This window comes from Passer domesticus, chromosome 11 (genome assembly GCF_036417665.1).
Source record: "Passer domesticus isolate bPasDom1 chromosome 11, bPasDom1.hap1, whole genome shotgun sequence".
In the NCBI taxonomy this organism is placed as follows: Eukaryota; Metazoa; Chordata; class Aves; order Passeriformes; family Passeridae; genus Passer; species Passer domesticus.
Window position 1 is genome coordinate 5,670,180 of NC_087484.1, and position 14,727 is coordinate 5,684,906.

Here is a 14,727-nt window from a genome sequence, read left to right on the forward strand (position 1 = left end):
ACTCCGCACAGGTCTACCACACTACCATGTCACATAACCTCTCCTCTCACATGGTTTGTCATGGTTTGGGTAGATAAGCTGCCACATGTGTGCTGGTTTCCTCTGGAAGTGCACAGATGTCAGTAAAGTGTTGTTAACATGCATGGAGTAAAATTTAAAAAGTATGTTGCAGAGCCATAGGGCTTGAAATGCAGAGGAGTTGTTGCTGCACAACTCAGGTTTCAAGTAGCTGAGCCTAATTCTTTCCAGCAGGTAAAACTGGAGTACAGCCCTGCTGAAGACATTGTTTACAGAAGGATAAACATGGCAGTTTACCTGATTTTTTAAGTTATGTTGTTTGTAGCTTGGCATATGAAGAGATCTGAGATGTCTGTTTGGATTTTAACACTCCTAATGTAACTAAAAATGTCCTAAAGGCTCAGCACTTCCACCCACTGAGGTTTGCATAGCACAGGCTGGATATGGCACAGTTTCAAATTCCACCAAAAAAACCACCCAAAAAACCCCAAGATTGGTGTGTAAACTTCTGTGTCAAAGAAATTCCTGCATGCTGGTGTTTATTCTAGCAGATTGATCTCTCTCCTGCATAATATTTTCATATCTTCATATCCACTAAATATGCTTTAATTTTATTAATCTTGCAATTTTTCTGCTGCTGTGGCAGAATGGAGGATGGGTGGCTGTGCCTGCCTTGTCAGGAAAAGCAGACAGCACTTGAGGCATGTCCCTGCAAGGCAGGCTCAGGAACAGCATGGCCCCAAAGCAAAACTGAGTCTGTGTAACAGAGACTCTGTGGAGCCTTTCACATTTATCTAGCCTGGGCTTAAAGTATTCATATTTTTTAAAAAATTAAATTTGTGTGCCAGCAGACATGCTTTATGTTGCTAGAAGGCAGCTTGGATATTTGAGGAAGAAAGTTGTCTTGAACACTTAACTCCCTGAGAAAACAGCTGTGACACACAAAAAAACCCCAACCTGTGATGAATCCCCCCAAACTCCACTTTATTTCATTTCCTTATTTGCATTGTAAAACAGCTAAACTGGTAATGTATATTTATAATTTATATAGAGGAACATATTGTGTGCATTTAATCCAGGTATTTTTTTTTATGTCACAGTCTTTTAGAAAGTGTTGTGAATCCATCTGATGTTCCTGAAAATTAGATTTTATAGCCAAATTAGGTTCATAGATAGGTAGAATTGCAAGAATACATAGTTCCTGAAGGAATAGTTTGTAAAACTCTGGAAGAGAAAAGAACCTGCAACATAATTTGGAAATGTCACATGATACTGAATCATCTTTAATACCAGCATTTTTTTTAAGTTTGTGATTTTTCCTTTTATCTTTTGGGATCTACAGAGTGTCAGAGAGGTAAAAGCAGGGATAGCAGTTATTTCCCTCCTACAAAGATGTTTATGCCTTGAGGTAAAAGACCTTGAAATAATGTTACTTTGGTATAAACCTATTTTAAATATTCAGATTTGTTTTGCAGTATGCATAGAATCACAGAATGGTTTTAGTTGGAAGGGACCTTAAAAATCATCTTTGAGCTTTGCCATGGGCAGGGACACCTTCCGCTGTCCCCGGTTGCTCCAGGCCAAATCCAACCTGGCCTTGGACACATCCAGGGATGGAGCAGCCACAGCTCCTCTGGGCAGCCTGTGCCAGGGCCTCACCACCCTCATAGACAACAAACATGTACAACTCTACAGTTATTGTTACCTTTTATATTAAGACTTATTTTTAAAGTAATTGAAAGTTCTTCAAATAAATTTTCATTTACCAAAAAACACCTTTCCCACAGCCGAGTGTATTGTTAGTAATTATTTTTTCTTTTTAAAATAAGTAAATCATTATGGGATGAATTAATATTTGAACTCTTAAGATCTTTTCTTAGACTTGATAATTGTAAAAATGTTCCATCAATTATTGTTTATTGTACATGTATTATGTATAAATGCTGTTTGGGAAGTTGTCATTAGTGTTTTAACCACTTCAGTATGGGAATAGAGTCAATCATGCTGCTTTTGCTTTTCACTTCATGAGAAAATTGTTGTCTTTACTCTTAGCTAAATTATTCTTGCATTTAATAATTCAGTAGTCAGTCTGATGCATTTTTCACCTGGGAAAAGGGGGCCAAAGCTTGTCTTTATTTTCCATGTATATTCAGTGCTATGCTCGGGGGAATGGTATATCCAAAAATAAGACTATAAATAAGAAATCAGTAGCCTTTTCTGTCTTGCTGCTTTATGTGGGTTTGATATATGCTCCTGCAGCATTATTACTTACTCTGTTCAAATCAATGCTCTGAGCTTTCCTTTACATGATTGATTTCTTCCAGATTAGCCCACAAAGTACGTGATTTAATAAACATCACTGCTACCTGTTTGCTAACACACAGATGTCTGCAGTGGTAGACAGAGACTGTAAAATTTCTAAAAGTGCTTCAGTCAGTCATAAGATTTGGATGATATCACTTTATTTAAGTGGGAAAAAGAAAACAGATTTGGTCTGCTGTAGTTGAAAGCAAACTAAAAGTCCTTGGAAGAAACAGAAATAAGGCAAGAATTCATTAAAATGAAGGCAGATTCTGCAGGAGATAATGATATGAAGGAAAGTTGCTTACTAGTGTATTGTCCTCTTTAAATGCCACTTTCCTGCTTCACAAAAGAAGCATTTTTCCCATGCTTTTGTGTTCTTAAAAATTGTGGTAGCAGATTGTAAGACATCAGCAACAACATTGTAACTGCTGATGTCACTTCCTAAAATACCTATAGATATGTATTTGTATTACCATTTAGTGAAAGTTTTAGCAGAAATGGGCTGTCAAGGAAGAATTTAAATGTTCTATAGTGCTGTCCTGGGGTTCAGTGGGTGTGGGGTCCATATAGAGTACCTTCAGTGTCACAGTTGCTTATCTGCTTAGCAGCTCACAGGGTGCTCATGTTCTGAGCAGTATATCTTGCAGGAATTCCATGCAGGACATGGAAGACTTTTGTGTGCCATTTGGATATTTAGAGCCAGATTTTTTACAGTTGCATCTGGCTGGATTAGATGAACCTGGTTTAGGTACAGTCTTGTACAGGGTTTAGTTTGCCCTAGCAGTTTCATTTTTTGTCTTTCCATAATACCTCTCTGATATCTCTGAGACCAGTGTTTTTTAGTGCTTTCCAGACAATTTTTGTGTATAATTACTAATAGATAATGTAATGGCTTTTGAGCCTTGATGGTCTGAGGAATTGGGAAGTTTCTTCATAAGAAGTAACTGTGTAATACTTTACACAGCTGTCCAGACATAGTATTCTTTAAGTTGACTCTTAGTTCTTTGTTTTTTCCTGATAAGGCCTGACATAACATTATTCCTCCCTATATTTTCTCTCTCTATATAAGGCAGGATTTTTTTTCTTTGTGCCTTCTGTGATATTGTTTTCTCTGGAGGTAAATATCCATAGCTTCACAGCACATCTGTGCTCAGATGTGGGCTGCAGTGTGATACACCCCATATTCCCTCAATCTCTGCACCCACCAGTCTGTGGCCAGGTCATTTCATCTGTGCTTTCTGAGAAATGTTGTGAGGTTCTATTAATCTTTTTCCAGGAAAGTTGTATTTCTGATATTACCCTGCTTTCATCCACTTTCCTGGGAGATGGTTGTCCTTTTCAATTGCTGTACTGTTGTTTTTAATATTACTGAGGCTTGTTGTCTTTCCTTTCTACTTTCTATTGCAAAATTAAAATGCTACTTTTGGCACAGAAACTATCATATTGCTTTTGAAGGATAGATATTATTCTTGCTCCCCCAACACCTTGGGAAGAATTGTACAATATTATTCTATTCAGTCCACATTTTTATCAACACGGTCACCATCACCTGCAGCCATCATTCCATTTCTGAGCACAGCCTTACAGGTATTTTTTTCCTTTTTTGCAATATCAATATATGAAGAAGATGAATGAAAGTTTCTTGCATGTTTTTGTCAGTGTGTTTTTAGAGCTCCCATGAACAGTGATGGACTTGGCAGCCTGGAGACTGAAATCCTCTGTTTAATCACAGCTAGGTGTAGTTCAGCAGAAAGATGTATTTCTGTACACAGCCCCTGTAGCATGTCTAAGCCTCGAGCTGGGGAACTGACCTTCTGTAAGCAGAAAAAAGCTCTCAGGCCTCTCAGCCCCTGCCTTATCTGTGAACTGTTCAAAAAGAAGCATTCATGCCATTGAGTTTTTGTGACAGGTGCTGACATCTAGTCTGGAGTGGACTGAGAGCTCTCTTTGGGGAATTTCTTTCCCTGAGTTCCTGAGAGAAAGCAGTGTTCTATCCAGCCTGGAAGTTGTACATCGTGCATCAAGTTGTCACATAACACTTCCAAAGGCAGTGGGTTTTCAGGTCAGCTTGCATTTAGCCCTAGGCTTGATCTTCTGACCATTAATGTCTGTGATTCTTTATTTTAGTTGTGAAAACTCTCAAAATCCAATAGCTAAGACCAGGAAACTAAGTAAAACTGTAAACTTCATTCCCATGTTTAGAGTATTGAGATATTTCATTTGAAAACAAAGGGAAAAGATCCTCCAGAGAATCCTGCAGTATTCTAGGCCCAGAGAAGACACATGGCACAGAATTGTTGTGTGTGGTCATAAATTGTATTCTCTGAACATTTTGTAATGTTGTATAGAAAGGCAATGGTCCTGCTCATATTCCTTTTCATAAATATGTGCTTATTTCCCTGAAAATCCAATGTAATGAAAAACATGCTATTCCAGAAGAAGTGCTGGCTCTTAAATCTGCTGGAATTAATTTGACTGGGTTTTGGGTCTTTTTGTATTTTTCAGCTAACAGGACAAGTGACTTTGCAAATTGCCACTGATCCAGTTTTGCCGTTTAATGCCCTCGACATCGCATTAGAAGTTCAGAACAGTCTGAAAGGTAATTTTCATTAGAGGAATATTGTTCTCCATTATTACAGGGGGGGAAAAAGCATCATCTAATCCCTGATACATATTTTCAATACTTGAATAAAAGCCAGTGATTTTGCTAGTTAAATAGGGCCATTATATAATGCTGAATAAAACAAACTTTTTAGATTTTTTCTGATGTTACTTTGTCAATTAAGCAGCACAGGTTACCTGTAGTGTCCTAAGACGTTTGAAAAATATTTCTGTTTATAGGTTTATGAAACTCTCGAGTTGATCTGTTAAATAGAGAAGTAATTTCTATAAAATCACACCCAAACTTCACGTATCCTTCAGCAGATTGCAAGATCACATCTCAAATGTAAAGACTTTTTGCAATCTTCAGGTGCTACCCCTGCATTTCATTCACTCCCTACACTATAAAGCACCACTTTTCTATAACACGTACTCACAGAAGTACGATACCTTTTCTTTAATCTTTGCCATCCATCATTGTGAAGATGTAGGAGTCAGTAGGCAAGTATTGGTCTGGAACCAGTGAGCATCTAAAAAGACAAGTAATTTTAGCTCTGTTGTGCCACATAAACATTGGTTTAGTTCAGCCTAAACACAGCAGGGGATGATCATCAAATGAAGTGTGGCTCAGCTGGTATTCCTTCAACTGAACATAAGATATCTTCTATTGTTCTTCATTTTTCCTTATTTTGAGTAACAGGAAATGTTGATTTAAACTGACTTTTTAGTCCTTTTACTTCAGTTAGATCATTTATCTCTACCACTTCAGGGCAGAGAAAATTATTTCCTTGGCTGTAGGGCCAGCAGGATAAATTTTCTCCCAGCTGTTCACTTTGGAGTTTTGTTTAATGATTTTTCTCATGGCTTTCATGTCTTGTCTGTCTCTGACTTGTATAAAAGAACAGTTTATGTTCATTTTGGAAAACATTAAGACAATGGTGCTTTTACAGTTACTTAAATGAGAAGTTGTACTTTTTTATGTGGTTCCTGGGTTTATTCGTTCTTCAAAAGATTTTATGTTGAACAAACTTTCCAGTTCAAAGTTGGAATGTCTTAGTAAGCTGTTTCCTTCTCCAACTCAATGCAAACTGTAAATGTAGAAAAGATGAAGGTAAATCTGCATGACATGTAAAATATTTGTTCATTAGGCTTAATGTTGTGCCTCTGGGATCTGGTTCAGCCAATTCCTTGAACACAGATTTTATTACCTGTCGGACTTTCTCACGTGCTTGAAGTTAAACTTTGTGTAAATATTTGAGTCACTGTTTTGCAGTCTCCTGGATGTACTCACAAAAGGTTGTGTATACCTTGATACTTGTTAATACAGCATTTATTTACATTTCTAAAGAAATGAATTCTGTAATGTGGTGGGTGTCTTTGCAAGTAGCTCTGCTAAATGCCATGGGATGTTACTCAGCACCTCACAGACCATTTCTTACATCCAGGATCATGTGGATGGCAAGTTCTGTCATCCCCAACATGTTCATGTGGCTCATGGCCTGTTCCTCAGGAAGATGGGGAAGAGGCTGCTAAGTGACATGTGTTCTCTCCCCTTGCACACACCAGAACTCTTGGAAACAAACCATTGCTTTTGGGTTTATCTGAAAGAAAGGGTTGGGGCTGGAAAGATTTATATTTCTGCCTCTGCTGATGGTCTAATGTTGCTGATGATGATGCTGATGTTTAACAGGAAACCTTGTGGTCATAAATGATGGGAGATGGGGGTTCCAACACTGAAATCCAGGTCCCCAGGGCTAGTCAGGCTGTTGCCTGTCTATTCACAGATGTGATATTTTAAACAAATTCATAAATAAGTGACTGCTTAGAATATTCTCTTTAGCTGCACCTTGCAGCTGCGTGGGATTTGTGCCTTCCATACATTTAAAGTCAAGACCCATTTTAACTTGAATCAAATACATTAATATCTTGCTAGGCCTTGCATCCTATAAAAATGCAGTTCATCTTTTGAGGTAGAGTACAGACAAGATGTCAAATCTGGTGTGTGAGTGATACAAACAGTGCTTTTAAGCATTCCTATAGAGGTGCTTTGTATGTATATGCAAGTTAAAATGTACAATCATTTGTATAGAAGTGTTTTGTATGTGTACAAGCATTTTTATCCAGAACATATTTTGTTTTCTGCTGCAGGCTCTTAGCACTGTGGTCCTTGTAGCCTGTCTTTAAAATCTGGTATATGTTACAGCAAGTTTCAGGGGTTGATAATGCAGATTCCCCAGCACCTCATTAGGATTAAAAACATTCCTGTACCTTTGCACCTGACTGTCCCAACAACAGCAAGTTCAGCCACCCAGTTTACAAAATTGAAGTCAGCCAGGTTGGTGTTGTCCCTCACTTGGGTGCTGTTGAAGCTGATGTCATTTATTATTGCCACTCCCTTGGACTCGTGCAAACCTTTCAAAATTGGTGTCTGTGCCCAGCCCTGAATTGTGCCTGTGCAGCACCCGGCAGGAGAGGTGAGATCCCCACTTGTGGCTGTCAGCACAGGCTGCTGGAGCAAATTGCAGCCATCTCTGATAGCCACTGAGAGGGAGAGCCTTATGAAGACAAATTGAGGGTGGATGAGATTTTCTGGTTTTCCAGAAGTGCAAGAGCTGTGATTTAGAGCTCTTTGGCTGATGCAGTGTCAGCTGTGTGTGGCTTCTTATCAGTTAGGCCCTTTCTTCTGCCCAGAATGGATGTTTTACAGATGTTACTGCAGCTGAAGTACTTGGGATGATAATGGTAGGCAGCACTAGCAGAAATTTAAAATAATCTGGTTTACGATAAGTCATTCCCAGGGAAGTCTGCGTGACTTTCCACAGCCCTGTCTCTACCCATACATTTCAAAACATCAGGCTAAACTCTCTGTCCTTAGAAAATCAATAGAGAAACCTATCTCTCTCATTTACTTGATGGCTGCATGCTCATTGCCTACAGCTATCTGCTGCTCTTCAGCTTGGCATCATTTTACCTGCTTGACTGTATTTCCCTGATCATTTTGGGTGCTTTTCAGAATTACTCTCTCCTCCTCTCTGTAATGTTCAGAAAATTTCATTCTTTACTGTTCCTACCCTTTATTCTTGACTGCAGCAGAGGTGAAAAATGCAACAAATCTGTATATAGAACAGAAATATCTCTTTTTTCATGAGACACTGGCTTCTTGTCTTCACTATCCATTCAAGGTTATTATGTATTAGTACCTTTCTTCAGCCTTTAAAAAGACAGTCATGGAAAAAGGCATTTTCCATGGACAAACATTTAGTTCTGAAGGGCAAGGATGAGCATCTATTCTGTATTAGAAGGCCTTAAGTGTCAGCAGCTTTGTACAAAGTCATTGGTAACTTCATAGAATCATAGAGTAGTTTGGGTTGGAAGGGACCTTTTATAGGTCACCTAGTCCAATGCAGTGAGCAGGGAGATCTTCCAATAGATCAAGATGCCAGAACCTCATCCAACCTGGCACTGAATGTTTCCAGGATGGGGCATCCACCACCTCCCTGGGCAACCCAGTGTTTCACCATCTTCATTGTAAAAAATCTCTTCCTTACACCTAGTCTAAATCTTATTTTTTGGTTTAAAACCCTTGCCCCTTGTCCTGTTTCAGAAGTTTGCCCCAAAGTTTCTTACAAATCCCCCTTTCAGTATTAAAAGAGCACAGTGAAGTCTCCCTGGAGCCTGCTCTTCTCCAGGCTCCTGTATTGACATGCAAATAGTAAAATGTCACAACATTCCTCTTTAATATAACTTCTTCGAAAAAAGGCTTGGAGCAACACCAGATGAGTTTACTTGGGCTATAGCAGTCATGGTAGCAAAATTGAAGCTGTTGGCAACATATCCTTTGCACTGTGGATGTCTGTGGATTTGTGTTTCTGCCCCTTTAGGGTGCTTCCTACAAAGCTTTCCCATTTGGATTTTCTACTGCCAGGTCAGCTTATCCTATTTTGCAGAGCATGAAAAATTTTCCTAGTGAATACAGCAGCACATTGTAGCTGATTCAGAATTTGCAAGGTAATCAAAACCTGAAGCAATTTCCCTTCTCTCTTACATGCAAACACATGTTCACATATATGGTAAACAAGCATCATACCTTAAAATGCTGATTTGTCTGTGCTCCCTTTCCTATAACTACTCATAGGCAAGTTCTTTCATAACAGAGGGCACAAACAGAATTTAAAACTGTTCCACCTCTAGCTGTGCTTTTCATAAGAGCAATCAGTTACAGAGGGAAAGGCTGTTGTATTCAGTGTCTGTAAAAATATGTTTGGTGTAACTTGTTTCTGAATAGGATCCAGTTGCATTTAGCAAATGCAATGAAATTCAACAGTGTAATTCCCTGATCAAGAGTGCATGTGCTCTTGAGTCACTTTACTGTGTTTGCAATTTTATTTTTGTAGCAACTGAACAACTAGCTTGGATGATTCATCATGATTCACATTGAAGACAAAAGGACAAAGAATACAAAATAAAATAATGTGGCATTGTTTTCTCTTAAACGAGGTAACACTTGTGCTTGATTTTCTCTATAAAAGCATCACAAGGTGCTTAAGACATTATTAGTTAGTGCAGGGTTTTCTTGAAGAATCATTTGCCCTTCCATTCTTGTCTTCTCAACCTGAGAAAAGCATAAATCAGTTTCCCTCGGTGGTGCAGTTCAGTGTGTGGTGATGCCTGTTCTGTCCTTAGCTGGCTGAGATGACACTGCCCATACTTGCAGGTTTTGTACTGAAGCATTAAGAAAGGGCCTGGGTGTCTGTTTTCTAACAAGTGCTGCCTTAGAGTGTAAAACAAAGACTTGGTTTATGGGCTGTGGAGAACAAGTGAGAGCATTTACAGGATTTTTGTGTTTAAAAGGATGATCTGGTTGCCTTCATTTCCAAATACCGAAAGATAGATTTTCCCTTTATGTCACTTTTCCTACTGAAAAGACAAAGCTGACATTTGCAATTGTTTATATAAGATTCAGAATAAAAAGTATATGAGTTTTATGTTACTTGGAATACAAAGTACATTGTTGAAACCAAAGGCTTCTTTCTAACAGGGTGAATTTAAACATTTCCCTATTGACACAAGTCCCAGGTAAGGTGTGCATGGTGCCTGCATTATGTACATGGGAATGGGAAGTTCTTCAGCTGCACAGGATGTTTGCCAAAGATTTGAAAATTGAGGATAATGATATTTTGCAAATATCTTAAATGTAGCAAGCTTGAATAATGTTTTTATGAGGCATCAACCTAACTAGATCAGAATTTCAATTACTTCAGACTCAGAGAGTTACCAACCCTTTATATCAAGATACCAGCCTGCCTGTTATCCATTCTGCTTAGGGAAAGGTGGATTGGTCAAGTGTCATTAGCAAAGGAACCTTGTCCAAACCAGGGCAGACATAAACCATCTTCTCTCACTCCTGTTCCCCCAGGGAGCTTCTGTTCATTGTTGAAATTCATCTTGATATCTCAGGAAATCTGACAGTTTCTCTCACACGAGCATCTTGTCTCTCCATGTATTCCGGATCATTTCATGTTTTGCTAGTTTGGAATGTGCTAGTCAGCTGAATGACAGGAGGATTTGGGATCTGAACTCCTTTTCCTTTGCTGGAATGTATCCAATAGCAAGTCTCTTTTTTCCATATGAGAGGGAGAATATGTTATATTCAGGCATTTCCTTGGATTTCTTAGTTATACCTGTTTGCTTTTCCATCCCTATTATGTGCTTGCTTTTCAAACTCCAACCATGAATAATTTGAGAAATGGGCTGGTGTTTGTCCTGATTTTAACTAGAGTAGAGTTAATTTTCTTCCTAGTAGCTGGTACTGTGTTGTGGTCTTAGGATGAGATGAAGGTTGGTAACTCACTGATGTTTCAGTTGTTGTTCAGTAGTACTTACCCTGAGGACTTCCCAGTTTCCCATGTTCTCCCAGAGAGGAGTTACAGGAAGCTGGGAGGGAGCACGGCCAGGACAGCTGACCTGAACTGACCAAAGGGATATTTCTATGAACATCAGGCTCAGTTGAAGCTGAGGTGGTCAAGGAGGCTGATTGCTGCTGGGGCCAGGCTGAACATGGTCAGCCCATCACTTGTCTGACTTGGGTTTTATGTCTCTCTTTTGGTTTTCTCCCTTTTTGATGCTATATTATTACTATTATTATTATGATTATCGTCATCATTATATATGAATTATTAAACTGTTCTAATTTCAGCCCATTAGTTTTAACTTTTGATTCCTCTCCCCCTTCCATCAGGGAAGCCAGTGGGTGTGAGTGAGCAGCTGCATGGTACTTACTTGCCAGCTGAGGTTAAACCATGTCAGTGTTCCCCACTTACTGTTTGTGATTTTTCCATGTGTATCTTAGACAGGGAAGTTGAAAATTCATTGAACTTGAGTCCTGAACCACTTTCTTGTCTTAATTATCTCAGTCACTAAGGTACAGAACTCCCTGAGGTTTGCACATACATGTAGAGGTAAGACAGCTCCTAGAACTGCATGGTTTATGTTGATTAAGGCATTATTTGAAAGATCTAAGCATAGTTGGATTTCTTGTCAATAGGTGAAGTGAATCTTGGCCTTAAAGATAATTTCTGCATCCTGGAAATGTTTGTGCTGACTGATACGGCTTTTGACTTTCTATCAGGTTCAGGCTCTGCTTTCTCTCTCCATGTGCTTGTAAAGATGAAGGCAGTCCAGGCACACACTGGGAAAGGAGCCACACTCTTCACCTGCACTGCAGGTGGGAGCAGGCTGCACATTCGCAGTGCTCCAATTCACATTTCTCTTTCTGGACTATGAACAGGGAAACACTGAAACTGTGGTGTGCTCCTACGTGCTGCAGGCTTTTATTCCTTTGCTGCCTGAGTGGGGTTGCTAACAATGCAATAGTTAACACTCCAAGTTAGAAAGTTTTGAAAATATTGACTGGATTAGAATATGCGTTAGGATATCAATTAAAGTTGGCTCATTGGCATATGACTTAAGTGATTAAGAGGAGCAATTTCACATAACCCTCTACAATTGCTGTTAACCTCTAAGATTCTAAAATGTTGAATCAAATTCAATTAAACTCTGCATATTAAAATATTCTATAGAGCAGTCATTATGGAATCCAAGCACAAGCTTTCAGATTCAAGAGCAACAGCATCAAATGGCATTGAATAAATTCAGTCTCAGAAGGAAATGCTGTAGTTCTTGATTTATAACCATCGCTTCCTGCATGCCTGTTTTTCCAATGCTAGATTTTAAGCTGTACCCCAAAAGTCATTCCTCACAGCTTATTAGATCTTAAAGCATCAGAGCCCAAATTGATCTTTGAAGAACAGATCAGAGGTTACACGGAATGATCTATGGCTTCCCTTGACCCGTTCCATGCTGCTCACAGGGGAAAAAGAGGCTCAGGTTTTAATTGGACTATTAATTTTGACTTGGAAGCAAGAGTAATAAGTGGTCTGTGAATCACTGGTGACTGTCTTGCTGTCCCTGCTCCCAGGTGATGAAGCAGGCGTCCCTCAGCTGCTGGCAGTGGCATCACGTCTGAGGGACACGGCGGAGCTGTTCCAGTCGGACGAGATGCGCCCGGCCAACGACCCCAAGGAGAGAGCTCCTGTCAGAGTCAGGATGCTCAATGATGTGCTGCAAGGCTTGGAGAAAAGCTTCCTGCTTCAGCAAGCTCCTCCAGGACTTTACAGGTACGGTACACGGTGTTCCACACGTTCTGTAGCTGAGGTAAAATGGTATTCACCGCTGCTTGGTTCACAGAACTGTTTTACAAAGAAAACGTCAGTGAGTACCCAAATTTAAAGCTTTTTTTTTTTCCTATCATGTCCTTTCTGCAGAAAACATTAATTCATTACAATGCAAGGGGTCATTAGAATGCAGCAGTGTAGCACTTCTGTCATGACATTGCTGCTAACAAGACGTATGGTGTGATGGCAGCCCAGGCAGCGTGGCAGAAACGTGTGTCAGATGGTACAGGAAGCTTTCAGAAGGAGAAAATATTTTGAAGTCTAATACTGCTTGACAAGCTCCACCTATATTTTATTTAAAACTTAGTACAGTTCATTGAAGATTCAGAATTATACAAGATACTCTGTGACATTATTTAACATATTTAATTATATAGCGGCGTTCTTGGATGCATTTCAGCGAGTTAAAGGCAGTACATTCCAGTTAATGAGGAGGCCTGAGTCAGTTACTGTTCATAACATCTTGTCTCTGCTTGGAATTATCTCTGATATGTATTCAGCTGCACTACCCAGGTTGGTTTTAAGATGTCGTAGTCATCCCATCTTTTACTTTCTGAGAAAGAAGTCTGCAGGTCTCTATCTCTCACCAGAACCAACTAGAGTAGCAAAACTGTACTTTGATTTCAGTTGATGGGAAAAATTATCCAGTGTCTTATACAAGTGAATGTGTAAAAGTGGACTTCAAACAGACAGGTGGTGGAGGTGGGGAAGGAAAGCAGGAAGCTCCAGCCATAGCAGGGATTCTTCCAGTTATTTGCAATGGTATAAAACAAATGCAGTCATCTTTTAACAAAAGCAAAGGGGAAAAAAAAGCAAGGTAGTTATGGGGAACTCAAAAGTACCAGTGAATAAAAGCCCTACAGCTGTAATAAAGAAAATATAATAATTACATCTGGGGAAAGGCTAATTTACTTCCTTCCTGCTGTGACTGGATTTATAACATAAAGAAATAAGCCAAAATGGGATTAGATAAAGTCTAATATTCCAGGTTTAGCAGTGCTGTCTGTCTTGTCTGAACTGGTATGGTGTTGCAAAGGAGCCAAAAACCTGTTAAATAATAATGTAATATGTATGTGTTTCATTGCAACAGCAAGATTCAACCGTATTGAATCTGGCCCAGTTCTTTATTTGTAAAAATAAATTATATCAAAACTTAAGATTATGAGGAGAGGGCTTTTGACATCTTCTAATATTTCAATTCTTGCAGCGCTTGCATTATTAAGTTTGTTATTTACCAAATGTAATTACTAGACATGCAAACATAATGTCACAAATTTTTCACCTGCTTTCCATAGTATTTAGTACAGTTTCACACTGGCAAAGTAGACACTGTGGAAGTGAAAATGCTATATTGCTGCCCTCCAATTTAATTACATTTGATACAAGATTTAACAGTACAAGATTTCAAAGACTAGGAGAAAGCATTGTCTTTGACTTTACTCTGAATAAATTTACCTGACATCATCTGGAATATACAACAGTATAAGACACCTTGTGTGTCATCATTTAGATGTTCATTTAAAAAGAATACAACCTTTGCACAGTGCCAAGGTGTGTAATTGTTACCTTTAATAGCAAATCTACACAGATAAGCAGAACCAAGGACACTGTTAGGTTGCTGATGTCCTTTGCTGCCATTGAAAATCTGAAGTACATTTGCTTAATTAAAAAATAAAAAGCATCTACGTCTTGTTTTGATTATTTTTAATTTTTTTTTAGGGATTGAAAGTCCTTCTGTTAGTTGATGAAGTTATGTGAATGTGTTTTGTATTCTGAAGATATAATTGTGTCCTGAGAACACTGGAAATACTTGGAAAAACTAATACACTTTTTTTTTTCTTTTTTTGCTTGTAAAACTTTAAGCTTATTCTTTTTGTCATTTTGTAAAGAAAACAAACCAAAAAAATCTGTCTCATAGCCAGGACCTTGTATGCCATGTTTCATCCCAGTCACAAGATTGATAGGCAAGTTATAAACCCCTGAAATAGTGCTTTATAATGGAAATGCTGGCAGCCCTTTAACTATAGCAGCACAAGCAGTACAGCAATAAATACTGTGCTTCATCTGTAAA

The 14,727-nt window shown here is 38.8% G+C and overlaps 1 protein-coding gene across 22 annotated transcripts in view; it reads left to right on the top strand.

The window, feature by feature from the left end:
- Nucleotides 1-14,727, top strand: part of NAALADL2 (N-acetylated alpha-linked acidic dipeptidase like 2) — a 410,260-nt gene that overhangs the window by 382,633 nt on the left and 12,900 nt on the right. For all 22 annotated transcript variants that reach the window (XM_064385281.1, XM_064385276.1, XM_064385277.1 and 19 more), the window contains 2 exons: nucleotides 4,828-4,921; nucleotides 12,401-12,599. In XM_064385281.1, coding sequence (XP_064241351.1) covers nucleotides 4,828-4,921; nucleotides 12,401-12,599 — 293 coding nt within the window. The remainder of the gene's footprint in view (nucleotides 1-4,827; nucleotides 4,922-12,400; nucleotides 12,600-14,727) is intronic.